This window comes from Kazachstania africana, chromosome 6, assembly GCF_000304475.1.
Source record: "Kazachstania africana CBS 2517 chromosome 6, complete genome".
Taxonomy (NCBI): domain Eukaryota; kingdom Fungi; phylum Ascomycota; class Saccharomycetes; order Saccharomycetales; family Saccharomycetaceae; genus Kazachstania; species Kazachstania africana.
The window spans coordinates 382312-397492 of record NC_018945.1 but is presented as its reverse complement, the minus strand read 5'-3'; the positions used below and the strand labels follow the sequence as shown (position 1 = coordinate 397492).

Sequence of the window (15181 nt, the reverse complement as noted above, 5' to 3'; positions counted from 1 at the left end):
TATTAATTTTCTAACTAGACAAGTACTAACAATCACAAGTAACATTTAGTCAAATATCTTCCTATTGCATTTTCCACTCCTTACATCCCTTTATTGCTCCTTTGCTTTCTTTATAAGGTAATAATAATAATCCTATTAAGAAAATAAAAATATAAATATTCTCAAAAAATTTACTACAATGACCTCTATTATCCCAACTCCTCCGGTCACCCCAGCTTTAAAATCAACTGGTGATAGATTAATCACCCTGGAATTACAAGATGGTACCTTGTTACAAGGTTATTCATTCGGTGCTGAAAAATCTACTGCCGGTGAATTGGTCTTCCAAACTGGTATGGTCGGTTATCCAGAATCCGTCACAGATCCTTCCTATGAGGGCCAAATCTTGGTCATTACATACCCTTTGGTCGGTAATTACGGTGTCCCTGATACTTCTTTAGAAGATGAGTTCGTAGAAGGTCTTCCAAGATACTTTGAAAGTAACAGAATTCATATTGCAGGTCTAGTAATCTCTCATTACACCGAAGATTACTCTCACTGGCTTGCTAACTCCTCCTTAGGTCAATGGCTGAAAAGAGAAGGCGTTCCTGCCATGTATGGTGTCGATACTAGAAATTTAACAAAACATTTAAGAGATTGTGGTTCTATGTTGGGTAGATTCGCTTTACAAAAACCAAATACTGACTCAATTCAAGCCACTTCTGTATCGTGGAGAAATTCATTCGATATCCCTGAGTGGATTAATCCAAATATCGAAAACTTAGTAGCCAAAGTCTCCACTGCTAAACCAAAGTTATACTTACCGCCAACTGACAATAAATTAGTTGATTTACAGAAAGGTCCAGATGGAAAAGTTTTAAGAATTGTCGCCATTGACGTAGGTATGAAATACAATCAAATACGTTGTTTCATCAAAAGAGGTGTCGAATTAATGGTCGTCCCATGGGATTATGATTTCACCAAAGAAGAATACGATGGTCTTTTCATTTCGAATGGTCCTGGTGATCCATCTATCCTTCACGATTTAGCCGCAAGATTACAATCTGTTGTTGAATCCAAGAAAACCCCCATTTTCGGTATCTGTTTAGGTCATCAATTATTAGCTAGAGCAACTGGTGCTGAAACTACAAAAATCAAATTCGGTAATCGTGGTCATAATATCCCTTGTACCTCTACCATCAGTGGCCGTTGTTATATTACATCTCAAAACCACGGTTATGCCGTTGATGTCGAAACTTTAAAAGATGGCTGGAAACCTTTGTTTGTCAACGCCAATGACGGCACTAATGAAGGTATCTACCATTCTAAATTACCTTATTTCTCTGTCCAATTCCATCCAGAATCTACACCAGGTCCGAGAGATACTGAATTTTTATTTGACGTCTTCATCAAGGCTGTCAAAGAATACAAAGAAAATCAAATCTTAAAGCCAATTGAATTCCCAGGTGGTTTATTAGAAGACAATATCAGGGCCAATCCAAGAGTTGAAGCAAAGAAGGTCCTTGTTCTAGGTTCGGGTGGTTTGTCCATTGGTCAAGCAGGTGAATTCGACTATTCGGGTTCTCAAGCAATCAAGGCTTTAAAGGAAGAAGGTATTTACACTATTTTAATCAATCCTAATATCGCTACCATTCAAACTTCTAAAGGTCTTGCTGACAAGGTCTATTTCTTACCAGTTACTGCAGAATTCGTCAGAAAGGTCATTTTGCATGAACGTCCTGATGCCATTTATGTTACGTTTGGTGGCCAAACTGCTCTATCTGTCGGTATCGAATTGAAAGATGAATTTGAAGCCCTAGGTGTTAAGGTCTTAGGTACACCAATTGATACCATTATTACCACCGAAGATCGTGAATTATTCGCTAATGCCATTGATGAAATCAATGAAAAATCCGCCAAGTCCCAAGCTGCTAGTTCCATAGATGAAGCTTTAGCTGCTGTAAAAGAAATTGGTTTCCCAGTTATCGTTCGTGCCGCCTATGCACTTGGTGGTCTTGGTTCCGGTTTCGCTAACAATGAAGAGGAATTAATTGATCTTTGTAACGTTGCATTTGCATCATCTCCTCAAGTTCTTGTTGAAAAATCCATGAAGGGTTGGAAAGAAGTTGAGTACGAAGTTGTTCGTGATGCTTTTGATAACTGTATTACTGTATGTAACATGGAAAACTTTGATCCATTAGGTATTCACACAGGTGATTCTATTGTTGTCGCTCCTTCTCAAACACTTTCAGATGAAGAATATAACATGTTAAGAACAACTGCTGTTAACGTCATCAGACATCTTGGTGTGGTCGGTGAATGTAACATTCAATATGCTTTGAATCCATTTTCAAAGGAATATTGTATCATTGAAGTGAACGCTCGTTTATCCCGTTCATCTGCCTTAGCTTCTAAAGCCACTGGTTACCCATTAGCTTACACTGCTGCTAAATTAGGTTTGAATATTTCATTAGACAAGGTCAAGAATGCTATCACAAGATCTACCTGTGCTTGTTTTGAACCATCATTAGATTACTGTGTTGTTAAAATGCCAAGATGGGATTTAAAGAAATTCTCAAGAGTCTCTACCCAATTATCTTCTTCTATGAAATCTGTTGGTGAAGTGATGAGTATTGGTAGAACATTCGAAGAAGCGATTCAAAAAGCTATCAGATCTATTGAGTACTCAAATTTTGGTTTCAACGAAACTGAGCTTGAAGCTGAAGTTGATGATGAATTGTTGAATCCATCCGATTTAAGAATCTTTGCCATTGCTAATGCTTTCGGTAAATTAGGTTATTCTGTTGAACAAGTTTGGGAAATGACTAGAATTGATAAGTGGTTTTTGACAAAACTATACGACTTAATTCAATTTTCTAAAGGTGTTTCTAGAATCGGCAGCATTGAAGAATTACCGGCTGAAGTTTTAAAACAAGCTAAACAACTTGGGTTTGATGATAGACAAGTCGCCAAATTCCTAAACTCCAATGAAGTTGCTATCCGTCGTCTAAGAAAGGAATTTGGTATTACTCCTTTTGTAAAACAAATTGATACTGTGGCAGCAGAATTTCCTGCTCATACAAACTACTTATACATGACCTACAATGCCTCTGCACATGATGTTGAATTTAACGATAATGGTGTTATGGTGTTAGGTTCCGGCGTCTACCGTATCGGTTCTTCTGTGGAATTCGATTGGTGTGCGGTCACTGCAGTTAGAACATTACGCGCTAATAACTTCAGAACTATTATGGTCAATTACAATCCAGAAACCGTTTCTACTGACTACGACGAAGCTGATAGACTTTACTTCGAAACAATCAACCTTGAAAGGATCTTGGATATCTATGAAGCTGAAAGCTCACATGGTGTTGTCGTGTCTATGGGTGGTCAAACATCTAATAATATTGCTATGTCATTACATCGTGAAAACGTGAAGATTTTGGGTACATCTCCGGATATGATTGACTCTGCAGAAAATCGTTACAAGTTTTCGCGTATGTTGGATCAAATCGGTGTTGATCAACCAGCCTGGAAAGAGTTGACTTCAATGGATGAAGCTGAAAAGTTCGCTCAAAAGGTTGGGTATCCTGTTTTAGTCCGTCCATCGTATGTTTTATCAGGTGCTGCAATGAACACTGTTTACTCCAAGAATGATTTGGAATCTTTCCTAAACCAAGCTGTAGAAGTTTCTCGTGACTATCCTGTCGTCATTACAAAATATATTGAAAATGCCAAGGAAATTGAAATGGATGCTGTTGCAAGAAACGGTGAGTTAGTTATGCATGTTGTTTCCGAGCATGTTGAAAATGCAGGTGTTCATTCTGGTGACGCAACTTTAATTGTTCCACCTCAAGATTTAGCAAAAGAAACTGTCGATAGAATTGTGGTTGCAACTGCTAAGATTGGTAAAGCTTTGAAAATTACAGGTCCATACAACATTCAATTCATTGCTAAGGATAATGAGATCAAGGTTATTGAATGTAACGTTCGTGCTTCTCGTTCTTTCCCATTCATTTCCAAGGTTGTTGGTGTCAATTTAATTGAATTGGCAACGAAGGCCATTATGGGCTTACCATTTGATCCTTACCCTGTAGAGAAATTACCAGATGATTATGTTGCTGTTAAAGTTCCACAATTTTCTTTCTCACGTTTAGCTGGCGCTGATCCTGTTTTAGGTGTGGAAATGGCTTCCACTGGTGAAGTTGCTACTTTTGGTCATTCCAAATATGAAGCTTATTTGAAGTCCCTGCTAGCAAGTGGTTTCAAATTGCCAAAGAAAAATATTCTTTTATCTGTCGGTTCCTTTAAGGAAAAGCAGGAATTGTTACCATCTATCCAAAAGCTATACAATATGGGTTACAAGTTATTTGCAACTGCTGGTACTGCGGATTTTATTACAGAACATGGTATGGCTGTCCAATACTTGGAAGTTTTGAATAGTGAAGATAATGAAAAGTCAGAATACTCCTTGACACAACATTTAGCAAATAATAACATCGATTTGTACATCAATTTACCATCTGCTAATAGATTTCGTCGTCCAGCTTCTTATGTTTCTAAGGGTTACAAGACTCGTCGTATGGCTATTGATTATTCTGTTCCTCTTGTTACTAATGTGAAATGTGCTAAACTTTTGATTGAAGCCCTATCTAGAAATTTGACACTGGATGTTTCGGAGCGTGATGCACAGACCTCTCATAGAACTGTTACTATCCCAGGTTTGATCAACATTTCTACTTATGTTCCTAACATTTCCAATATTGTTCAAGGTCCTCCAGAATTGAAAGAGACCTCTCGTTTATTCTTAGAATCAGGTTTCACATTCTGTCAAATCATGCCAAGGGCTGCAAGAGGACCTGTTATTGTTGACGGTCTATCATTAAAAGCTGCTTCTGCTGCATCAGATGGTGCTTCATACACGAATTTCTGTTTCACTGTCGCTGGTACTTTGAATAACACAAGCACAGTGGTGGAAACTGTTGATACGGTTAGTGCATTATTTTTACCACATCATGAATTAAAGAACAAAGTCACTCAGGTTGCTACTCTACTAAAGAATTGGCCAAGTCACAGGCAAGTTATTGCTGAAGCAAAAACTTCCGATTTGGCCTCAGTCCTTCTATTAGCCTCCTTACAAAATAGACCTATCCATATTACTGGTGTTTCAAACAAGGAAGATTTATCCCTAATCATGACCGTTAAGGAAAAGGATCCAAGAGTCACCTGTGATGTTAACGTTTATTCTATGTTCATCACTCAAGAACAATATCCAGAAGGTGTCTTCCTACCATGTGATGATGATGTTGAATTTTTCTGGGAACATTTAGATGCCATTGATGCATTCTCAGTTGGTGCTCTTCCAACTGCCTTGGCTACTATTACAGGCAACAAGGTTGATGTCGGTTTAGGTATTAAAGATGCATTGCCATTATTACTATCTGCTGTTGAACAAGGCAAGTTGACAATTCAAGACATCGTCACCCGTTTACATGATAATCCAGTCAAGATTTTCAACTTCCCAAAGCAAGATGCGGTTGTAGAAATTGATTTAGACTACCTGTTCAATCACACAAAGAGATGGTCTCCAGTATCAAAGACCAAGTTAACGGGTGGTATTGAACGTGTTATTATAAATAATGAAACTGTAGTTTTAAGTGGTGAGCTTATTGCATTGAATCCTACTGGGGAATGCATTGTTAAAGAAGCGACTGTAGAGGCGGCTAATGAACAACCAACGAAAAGAGGATTCTCAACTACAGCTGAAAAGCCAAAAATTTTCGATAGTGTTGAGCTTGCTGAAGAGGCAATCATTGAGCCACCTTTAGAACAAAGATTGATGTCTTCTAAACCACCAAGAGAGTTAACAACTGCAACAGCAATTCAATCCTTAATCCGTGGAAACAATCCATTCAAGGGTAGACATATCTTATCCATCAAACAATTCAGTCGTTCAGATTTCCATGCATTATTTGCTGTCGCTCAAGAAATTAAAGCCGCAGTTGCAAGGGAAGGTGTCTTGAACTTAATGAGAGGACATGTCTTAACCACAATCTTTTATGAACCATCTACCCGTACTAACTCTTCTTTCATCGCAGCTATGGAACGTCTAGGTGGTAGAGTTGTGAACATCAATCCAAATGTTTCTTCTGTTAAAAAGGGTGAAACTTTACAAGATACAATCAGAACCCTAGCTTGCTACACTGATGCTATTGTTATGCGTCATCCAGATGAAATGTCCGTTCATATTGCAGCTAAATATTCTCCAGTCCCAATTATCAACGGTGGAAATGGTTCTCGTGAACATCCAACTCAAGCATTCCTTGACTTATACACCATCCGTGAAGAAATCGGTACAGTCAATGGTATCACAGTTACATTCATGGGTGATTTGAAGCATGGTAGAACTGTTCATTCCTTATGTCGTCTATTAATGCATTATCAAGTTAGAATCAATTTGGTTTCACCAGCAGAATTGAGATTACCAGAATCATTGAGGGAAGAATTGTACAATGCAGGTATGTTAGGAGAAGAAAGTAAAGAATTAACCCCAGAAATCATTTCCAAGTCTGATGTCTTATACTGCACTAGGGTACAAGAAGAAAGATTCAAGAACAGGGAAGATTACGAACGCTTAAAGGACGTTTACGTTGTTGACAACAAGATTCTTGCTCACGCCAAGGAAAACATGGCTATCATGCATCCATTGCCTAGAGTCAATGAAATTAAGGAAGAAGTCGACTATGACCATCGTGCAGCTTACTTCAGACAAATGAAGTACGGTTTATACGTCAGAATGGCGCTCTTAGCAATGGTTTTAGGAGTTGACCAATAAATATAAATACAGGACATTGTGTTTTATTAGACTATACAATATATATGACAAAAAAATATGTCTCTGCTTTTATTTAGCTTCTTAAACTGGACTTTTTTCTAAAGTTCCAATATGGGAAAAAGCATATTAAATACTATATCAGATCTGCGAAAGTTTTAAAATTTGGAAATACGCAATAGGACCTATAGAGCCGATGCTGGACACTTAGAATGTTTCCATTGCTACGAAGGCTGCCAGTGAGACGTATTCCATGGGTAGGTTATAGTAATTTTACCACAAGTTATGTGCTTAGATCTGATACCAATGACCTGCTATATGAAATCCTAAATTCAAAGAATCAAGGGAAGACAAACATCCAATCCTATAAGGGCATACAAGAGAAGAAGAGGCAATATCCTAAAACTAAAGAGCGGAAGAAGAGAATTGTGGTTAATTGGAGTACTGGGTCAGATAGAGCAAAGGAAGCTGCGAATTTTGTGATTAGCGATATATTCAAATTGAATTATAAAGGAAGCATTAAAGTTGTGAATCCAGCGACGAATAGATTGGAATTCGTGAATATTCGAGATTACGCTAAAGGGTTAGATCTCACGAAACATGGATTAAGCATCGTAAATGTTGATCATGCAGCTAAGGGTGTCCAAGTGCCTCTAGTCAAAATAGTCAATTCCAAAATTGCTCTTAAAAACTATTCGAATTTACTGGCTCAACAAAAAGAGGAACAATTAGCAGAACTTGGATTTAAAAAGAAAACCATGGATGCAAGTAAAAATGACAGTTCTTTAAAGCATGTCAGAGTCTCGTGGCAAATAACGCTCGACGATCTTTCTAAACAGAAGGCCAATGAAATACTTTCGTTACTGAAAAGAGGAAATAAAGTTAATTTGTACTTGGGAGACAAGGACACGTCAAATTCCAGGGATTGGATGGAAAATTTTGAGCATTTAGAAGATGCTGGGAAAGAGATGACGCATCTTCCTAAGAGAGAAGTTGAACGAAGGGACGCTATATTAAGCAAAGTTTGGGAGATAATTGATGAATATTCTATCAGTCCAATTATTTCTGGCAACACAAATTCTAAGATGCTGATAAAATTGAGTCCCAAACCCAGCATTTTGGAAAAAGTAGATAAGAGAGACCTAAAAGAGCAAAAGAAGCGTCAAAGGCAGGAGAAACTTCAGCAAAGAATCGAAAGGAAAAAACAACTCATAGCGAGCAATTGATCTCCAACAAGCACTTGGATAGATGATTTTCAAACGATACTCATGTAAATAGTAGTTCAATGTTCCAAATTCTGTAGCTAATATGCAGGGTTCTAATGTGATGGACTACTTTTTGGTTAGGAACCATCATTTTTTGGAAAATAAAATGAAAGATGATGTCTATCAAATTTGTAAATCATGCATTTATATATAGACTCATATATACAAGAATTTTGAGAATCAAAAGTTAATTTTAATATCCATTATGACGTGGTAATAAGAAATGTTTGGCACATTCGTAAGACGTCCAAGAAATTGCCGTTGCGGGAATGCTAGCAATGACTCTTGGTTTCAGGCCCTTCAAGAAACCTTTCCATCCATATATTTTATATATTGCCACAGCAGCTTTGTTGAAAGTGTCAGCTTTCCTTAAAACTTGTAACTGTACCTTTTCACTACCTCTAACTTGTAAAGTGGTCTTGATGACGTCTAGAGGGGTTGTTGTTGCGGCAGCTAATGCACCACTTATACCACCACTGAGACAATGAATCAAAGGGTTGTAAGATTCTGTTGGGTTGAATAATTTTATTGATGATTCGTATACGACAAAATTCAATGCTGTAAATGGAATGTTCATTGCTATAGTAGCTGGATATGAATAATAGAAAGCTATAAATCCTTCATTTTTATAAATAGATTTCATTGTGTTCCAAATTTTGGAACGTGTAGCCAACTGCATTCTTTGTTTTATAGTATCAAAAGGGTTTAATAATGCGTCAGATGCTATAGTTGCCATGGCCCCACTAATGGCTGTTTTGACTGGTTGATGAGTATGTAGTTTATCCTTTTCAATTAGATGAGCTTTACAAAACTCATAAGTTCCGAAATACACGGCGTGAGCAGGACCAGCACCCAATATGACTGACTGTACACCTTTCCAAAGAGCAAAAGAGCCTTCAGATGCTGAAATTTTAGAAATTTGTGATAATAGTTTCGTTGACATATGATTTGCTTGTATTCGTGTCTTGAGAGCATCAATAGGAAACATGACGGAATGTTCCATTATACCTGCAAATGCACCTGCCAACAACTGTGCATATAAGGAGGAATCCTCAGGTAGCGATTCGTAGTTGATATTGTCATTGTCGACTGACATCAGATGACCCTATTCTTGTTTTCAGAGTGAAAAAAAGGTTTGTAAAGCTTGAATTGCGGGGGAGAGAAGAGAGACCGGACTTTGTCTTAGTACACTGTGAATGGTAGAGTGAATCGATAGCGAATCCTGGAAGATGGTGAGTATCAGTCTGTTTGTATCTCTCGGTGAATACATCAAAGAAAACCAGTCGATATCTCCTTCCTTTACCAATTTTGAAATTTTCCAGCACACTGGAAGTAACGTCGATCAATAACGAAAAATTTTCGGAGAACGCGCGTCGTGAACGCGAAGAAAAAAAAAATACAAAATTTAAATTTTCAGCCAATTGAATTTGAAAAAAATTTGATTATTTTGAAGAGGAAGAACTGTTTGTGGGTATGCTTGAGCATGACTGGGCATGGCATGTGGTTTTGATAGTTGTCGCTGGTAGTAATTACTTGCTTGGCTACCTTGCGAGGGTCTTGGAGAACGTTTCTTGTGGTCGAGAAGATCACCGATTTATTGATTGCGACGGAGATGGGATACTCGAAAAAGTGTGGATTGGGGAAGGTCATGATGTTTTTACTGATAAGAGCTGGTTTGAAGTTTCTGTCAGTTATGGGGAAATGTATATATAAGCAGTAGATGGGGTCCAGGGTATGATGACAATATGGATTGGCTTCTAATACTTTTCTTGTAAGACACATGGGGTGAGTCTCTTGTATGTAAGAAGAATAGATGATTTCTCAAGCAACAAAGAGACTGGCACAGGTGAAACTATCTCCTTCGAGAATAGTGAGAGCCAAGAACAGCGCCGCTTTTAAGAAGACAGCGGGTAACTCGTTTGGTTCTTTCAAAGAGTATAGAGAAACTGCAAAGACTTATGGGCCATTAAGCGCATCGATTGCTTCAAAACGTAACTTAACGCATTGTTAACCATATATATATTCGATATGTACATGTATGCATAACGTCTTTAGCTTGTTTAAAATTTTTAAAACTGCTAGCAGGAGGCTCAATATGACTGTCATAGGGGGGTGTTCATATGTATGAAGAATCTCCCGTTTCAGCGTTACTACGGGAAAGGCACTAAATGTGAAAATCACATTAAGCTTGGAGGGAATGTTCACTTACATATTTAGATACAAGTCTAACAAGGGGGCACAATGTACCTACAATGACAGTACTGGTCAATGTTAGGAGTCCGGGCATGCTACTCGGTGTGCTAACGTCATGTAATAGATTAACACCGCCAACGTCGATGGAACCTTATTATTATGCTCCCTCGAGAAAATACTACGAATGAACAAGAAACAAATTCCAACTTCGCTTGTTATATGAGAAATACGTGCACTGTATTCTTTTACTGCAGATTTGTGCAAAGTAATCCTTTGCAACGGGGATGATAAGGGTCTTGGCAATAGTGCAGTCGTTGAGAAAGTGTATCAATGAGATAAATCAATTTACACCGTATCTTGGGGCGTATTATGGAGATCTTACCTTCAAACTAGTCTGATTGATACTTACCTGGATCCATGAAGAATGGAGCTTTCAACGCATCATTTCACATTTTCAAGCATTGCATTCAATTACGGTAACCGCCATCTTCATACTTGGATGAAGCATTTATTGTTACCCACAGTCTATTGGCTTGGTGCATTATAAGGCCCAAGTATGTCGCAAGTCGTAGAACTTATTGGGAGACCCTTACATAATGCTGAAGGTGTGTTGTTCGGATAGACCAAGCAATCTCCGGAGCTATACAAGATTAAATTATATTGGTATCTACGGGACATCATCTCAAAAACTAGTCACTGAGGAAAAAGATGATCTGACAGACAAAGTGTAGTGGCCCAAGACTTCACTCTTTCAATAGTTCTACTCGTCATAGATGCACCATCTCTTCATATTTTTCTTGCTATTATATCCTTTCTAGCGCAAAAGCTATGACTGTCACTTTTTATTTGACTACCACCCATACACAAAATATTACACCCACTCATTTGTCTGTCTCGTCAATTTTTTTTTTTTTCGTAAACGCTCTGAAAAAAAACAAAGAGGTAGTCCACGCTAAGCGAGCCCGAACATTAACGGTTCGTGATCCGTCTGTGCCCAGCGGGAATTCTTTCTCAAATTCCGCCAGTACGCTCAGGGCCACTTGGAAGGGAGGCCTTCGAATAGGCTGCACTCAGTTACGCTCCACCTAGACGGAACCCAGCCCAAGGTTTCTCACTGCAACAGACTCGTCGGGGCAAATTCTAAACTTCTCACCAGCCTGGCATAGTGAGAATTCGATGTTTGATACCCAGAACGTTCCTCATACACCCGGTAGTGAAATTAACATATTGAAATTTCAACTACTGATTATATATTTTCGTTGTATCGAATTTTTGAAAACCCTTCAATATAATACATACAAACCAATAAGCCAATATGGAAAACGATAAGGGTCAATTAGTATGTTAAATATTACACAGGGATACGTTTCGAACGGTGTATTTGAAGAAACTGATGTTTTAAGATGATGATTTTGAGATCCAAGTGAAAATTATTTGAATGAACGAGATGAAAAGAAAACAACAATGTTATATTAAGTACCATAGTTGGAATTACCAATCTCTGAGATGTGAGAATATTATACATTCAAAATATTGAGATAATTCAGTCAGTATCCAGAAAGATACGCCGGGAAACTATGGTTTTTTTCTAAAAATGTTACAAGTTCTTTTACTAACAGTAATATTCGCTAATAATATATTAATAGGTCGAACTTTACGTTCCAAGAAAGTGTTCTGCCACTAACAGAATTATCAAGGCCGATGACCACGCCTCTGTTCAAATCAACATCGCCAAGGTTGATGAAGAAGGTCGTGCTATCCCAGGTGAATTCATCACTTACGCTTTATCCGGTAACGTTAGAGCTAGAGGTGAATCTGACGATTCTTTAAACAGATTAGCTCAAAACGATGGTTTATTAAAGAACGTCTGGTCTTACTCCCGTTAAGAAGTCTCCAATAAATAAATAGATTTACGTTTTTATTTTCTGTACTCTTCTTATTTAAACTCATTTAATATATAAAACATCTAAGATTTTAAAGTTTCCAGCCTCTATACAAATCTGCTTGTTGAACTATTCTAACTTTATTACTTTTCAGAACATCATTAGAATGGGAAAAAAAAAGATAGAATCTAAGCCAGGTTTGTCAGGGATATCAATGGTTTAGGTTTGCTCGATAATACTTAATTATTTGGCTCGTACTAATAGAAATCAAGCATTATCATATGGGTCCACTCATTAAGCTTGCTCTTTTAGCATGTTTTATCCCACTAATTTTTGATTTGACCTCATCAAACTATTTCAAATATAAGGAGCTAGAGGCATCTGATATATATCGGTCAAGATCAGTTGATATACTAGATTTAAATTCTAAATCGAGAAGATATTTGAACAAATTACCAAAATTATCCACAAATACGTACGACGAATATCCATTGAACTACACGCATAATAAAACCAATTTCGAACGTGAGAATGCTACACTATTGATGCTAGTAAGGAACATGGAATTGGATGGGGCTCTTAAATCAATGAGATCATTAGAAGATAGATTTAATAGGAATTATAACTATGATTGGACATTTTTAAACGATGTTCCCTTTACGGAAGAATTCATAGAAGCCACTTCAGCCATGGCAAGTGGGAAAGCTCAATACGGGCTAATTCCAAGTAATGATTGGGATAGGCCCAATTGGATCAATGAAACGAAATTCGAATCCAAAATTAAAGAGATGGAAGACAATGGCGTACTCTATGGCGGTTCTAAATCTTATCGAAATATGTGTAGATTTAACTCAGGGTATTTCTTCAGGCAGGAGCTACTTTCAAATTATGACTACTATTTTAGAGTTGAACCAAATGTTGATTATTTTTGTGACTTCCCATACGATCCATTTAAGATTATGAAAGAAAAGCATAAAAAATATGGATTTGTAATAACGATATATGAATATGAGGAAACTATCCCGACCCTATGGGATGCAGTGGAAGAATACATAAAAGTGGACAATGGTCAAGATATTGATATGGAAACAAATGCAGTAAAGTTTATTACTGATAAGAGTTTAGTTGGGAGATATTATCCAATTGTCCATTCAAATTCATCTTACAATCTATGCCATTTTTGGTCAAATTTTGAAATTGGTGATTTGAATTTTTTCAGAAGTGAAGAGTACATAAAATTTTTTGAATTCTTGGATGCAACGGGTGGATTTTACTATGAAAGATGGGGTGATGCACCAGTGCATAGTATTCTGGTGTCACTTTTATTAGATCGAGATGAAATAATACATTTTGATCAATTAGGGTACACACATTTACCGTTTGATACTTGTCCGACAGCTTATCATTTACAATTAGATCAAAGGTGTCTATGTGATCCAGGAAGAGAAGAAAATATTGATATTACACCGAACAGTTGCTTAATGAGGTGGTGGAAGAATGGTGCTGGTAAGAGTTTTATGAGGGAAGGATGACTAAGGAAGAATGTTCTTTGTAAATATAAGGTGCATTACTATATTCTTGATTTTATTATCGTTATACTATTAATATTATCTATATGCATAAATTAATATAAGGTTTCTAGATTGGATAATTCTTTTAGAATTCTTTCCAATTCGTCATCGGATATTTTGTTATTTAAACTTGGAATTAAAGTCTTTGCTTCATCAGCTGTATCACAAGCTAATGAACCTAATTGTGCAATTTCGAAAGGATGTAATCCTGTGCTTTTCAATAATTGAATGACTGCACCTACAGTTTCTTGATCTCTAAATCTTGAAAAGTTGGTCAAATATTCCATAGTATTTTTCAAATCCTTATTATTACCGCCTGTAGTTTGTTCCAGTAGAATATCTATGGATTGTAATTCCTTCTCACGAGCTTCATTTCTCATAAATTCATCATCTTCTTCCTCATTTGTATCCTGTGCAATGTTTTTACCCGTCTGGGCTGCTCTAAACGCGTTCCTACGTTCGACCAACGCTTCTTTGATAAGCAATCTTGCTTCACTCAAATTTAGAGCGATAAGTTCCTCCTCTTCACCTTGATGATTTATTTGTTTCAATTGAAATTCATGACCCAGTTGCAAAGTGGATGCATTTTCTTCTTCTTCTATCTTTCTCAGTCTTCTTCTTGAAGTTTGAAAAGTTGACGTAGAGACATTCATATTCCAACGTGTGGCCTATCCTCTGCTGATTCCGTATGCTGGACTACGTTTCTGATACTACTATCACTACTACTAACAAACCTTTGTATCGATACGCTCGACGGTTGATTACCAATTTTTTTATATTCGCACTACGAAACAAGATCATTTTGAACGCCGCCCAACACACGTATATTACAATATCCCAGAGTAGCGCACTGAGCTGGCAGGATCAAGCAATCTGCAGCTTGGCGTGTCAATGGCACTCGTCATCTCCACTACGATGTGGCTTGGAGAACCACCTGCTGCCACTTTGTAAGACTGAATGTCCGCGACTCACCATCGTCTGTCACCGTGTCGTGTCCTCTTGCCAACGTCTGTGTAATTCAGAAGATGTAAGATTGTAGTCTGGAGACTAACAAGTGGCAGGACGTTTCCCCCCGTCGACTGGCTCCATCCAACAGTTCAAACCCAAAACTTGCAAAGCACTCCTTGTGGACATCACTTGTATTTTTCATTTATCAAGCACGAAATTTAACCGATTTTCTCCAGGTGGTAACTTCCCATTGGGAAAAAACTTGGTAATACATCCCAGGTTTACATAAGACTCTCACAGTGACCAAATCACCGACTCTAGCTCAGACTTTCTGATTTACACTGGTTTACACTGGATTACATCCACCACTGGAAAAACAGGATACATTACCGCTTCGTTATTGCGAGTAGCTAACACGGAAAGAACTATATAAGGGGGAATATCAATCTAGAAGCTTTTTTTCTCTATTTCTCAAGAAATCAGATATTATCCTGACGATACTCTTCTCCA

The 15181-nt window shown here is 37.5% G+C and overlaps 7 protein-coding genes across 7 annotated transcripts; 5 read left to right on the top strand and 2 right to left on the bottom strand.

Moving 5' to 3' along the window:
• Positions 1-178: 178 nt before the first annotated feature.
• URA2 (bifunctional carbamoylphosphate synthetase/aspartate transcarbamylase) lies at positions 179-6814 on the top strand (the record flags this gene model as incomplete). The annotated part of the gene is made up of 1 exon (XM_003957884.1): positions 179-6814. The coding sequence occupies one exon, from the start codon at positions 179-181 to the stop codon at positions 6812-6814; it is 6636 nt and encodes a 2211-aa protein (XP_003957933.1).
• Positions 6815-7023: 209 nt separating this feature from the next.
• AIM23 (Aim23p) lies at positions 7024-8037 on the top strand (the record flags this gene model as incomplete). Its single annotated transcript, XM_003957883.1, has 1 exon — positions 7024-8037. One exon carries the CDS (start codon positions 7024-7026, stop codon positions 8035-8037), a length of 1014 nt encoding a protein of 337 aa, XP_003957932.1.
• A 232-nt stretch (positions 8038-8269) lies between these two features.
• Positions 8270-9172, bottom strand: MRS3 (Fe(2+) transporter; the record flags this gene model as incomplete). The annotated part of the gene is made up of 1 exon (XM_003957882.1): positions 8270-9172. The coding sequence occupies one exon, from the start codon at positions 9170-9172 to the stop codon at positions 8270-8272; it is 903 nt and encodes a 300-aa protein (XP_003957931.1).
• Positions 9173-9889: 717 nt separating this feature from the next.
• On the top strand, positions 9890-10087 carry DPI8 (Dpi8p; the record flags this gene model as incomplete). The annotated part of the gene is made up of 1 exon (XM_003957881.1): positions 9890-10087. One exon carries the CDS (start codon positions 9890-9892, stop codon positions 10085-10087), a length of 198 nt encoding a protein of 65 aa, XP_003957930.1.
• Positions 10088-11584: 1497 nt separating this feature from the next.
• RPS21B (40S ribosomal protein eS21) lies at positions 11585-12155 on the top strand (the record flags this gene model as incomplete). The annotated part of the gene is made up of 2 exons (XM_003957880.1): positions 11585-11608; positions 11916-12155. The coding sequence occupies 2 exons, from the start codon at positions 11585-11587 to the stop codon at positions 12153-12155; spliced, it is 264 nt and encodes an 87-aa protein (XP_003957929.1).
• Positions 12156-12433: 278 nt separating this feature from the next.
• Positions 12434-13684, top strand: YUR1 (mannosyltransferase YUR1; the record flags this gene model as incomplete). Its single annotated transcript, XM_003957879.1, has 1 exon — positions 12434-13684. One exon carries the CDS (start codon positions 12434-12436, stop codon positions 13682-13684), a length of 1251 nt encoding a protein of 416 aa, XP_003957928.1.
• Positions 13685-13776: 92 nt separating this feature from the next.
• On the bottom strand, positions 13777-14376 carry RPB4 (DNA-directed RNA polymerase II subunit RPB4; the record flags this gene model as incomplete). The annotated part of the gene is made up of 1 exon (XM_003957878.1): positions 13777-14376. The coding sequence occupies one exon, from the start codon at positions 14374-14376 to the stop codon at positions 13777-13779; it is 600 nt and encodes a 199-aa protein (XP_003957927.1).
• Positions 14377-15181: the final 805 nt, after the last annotated feature.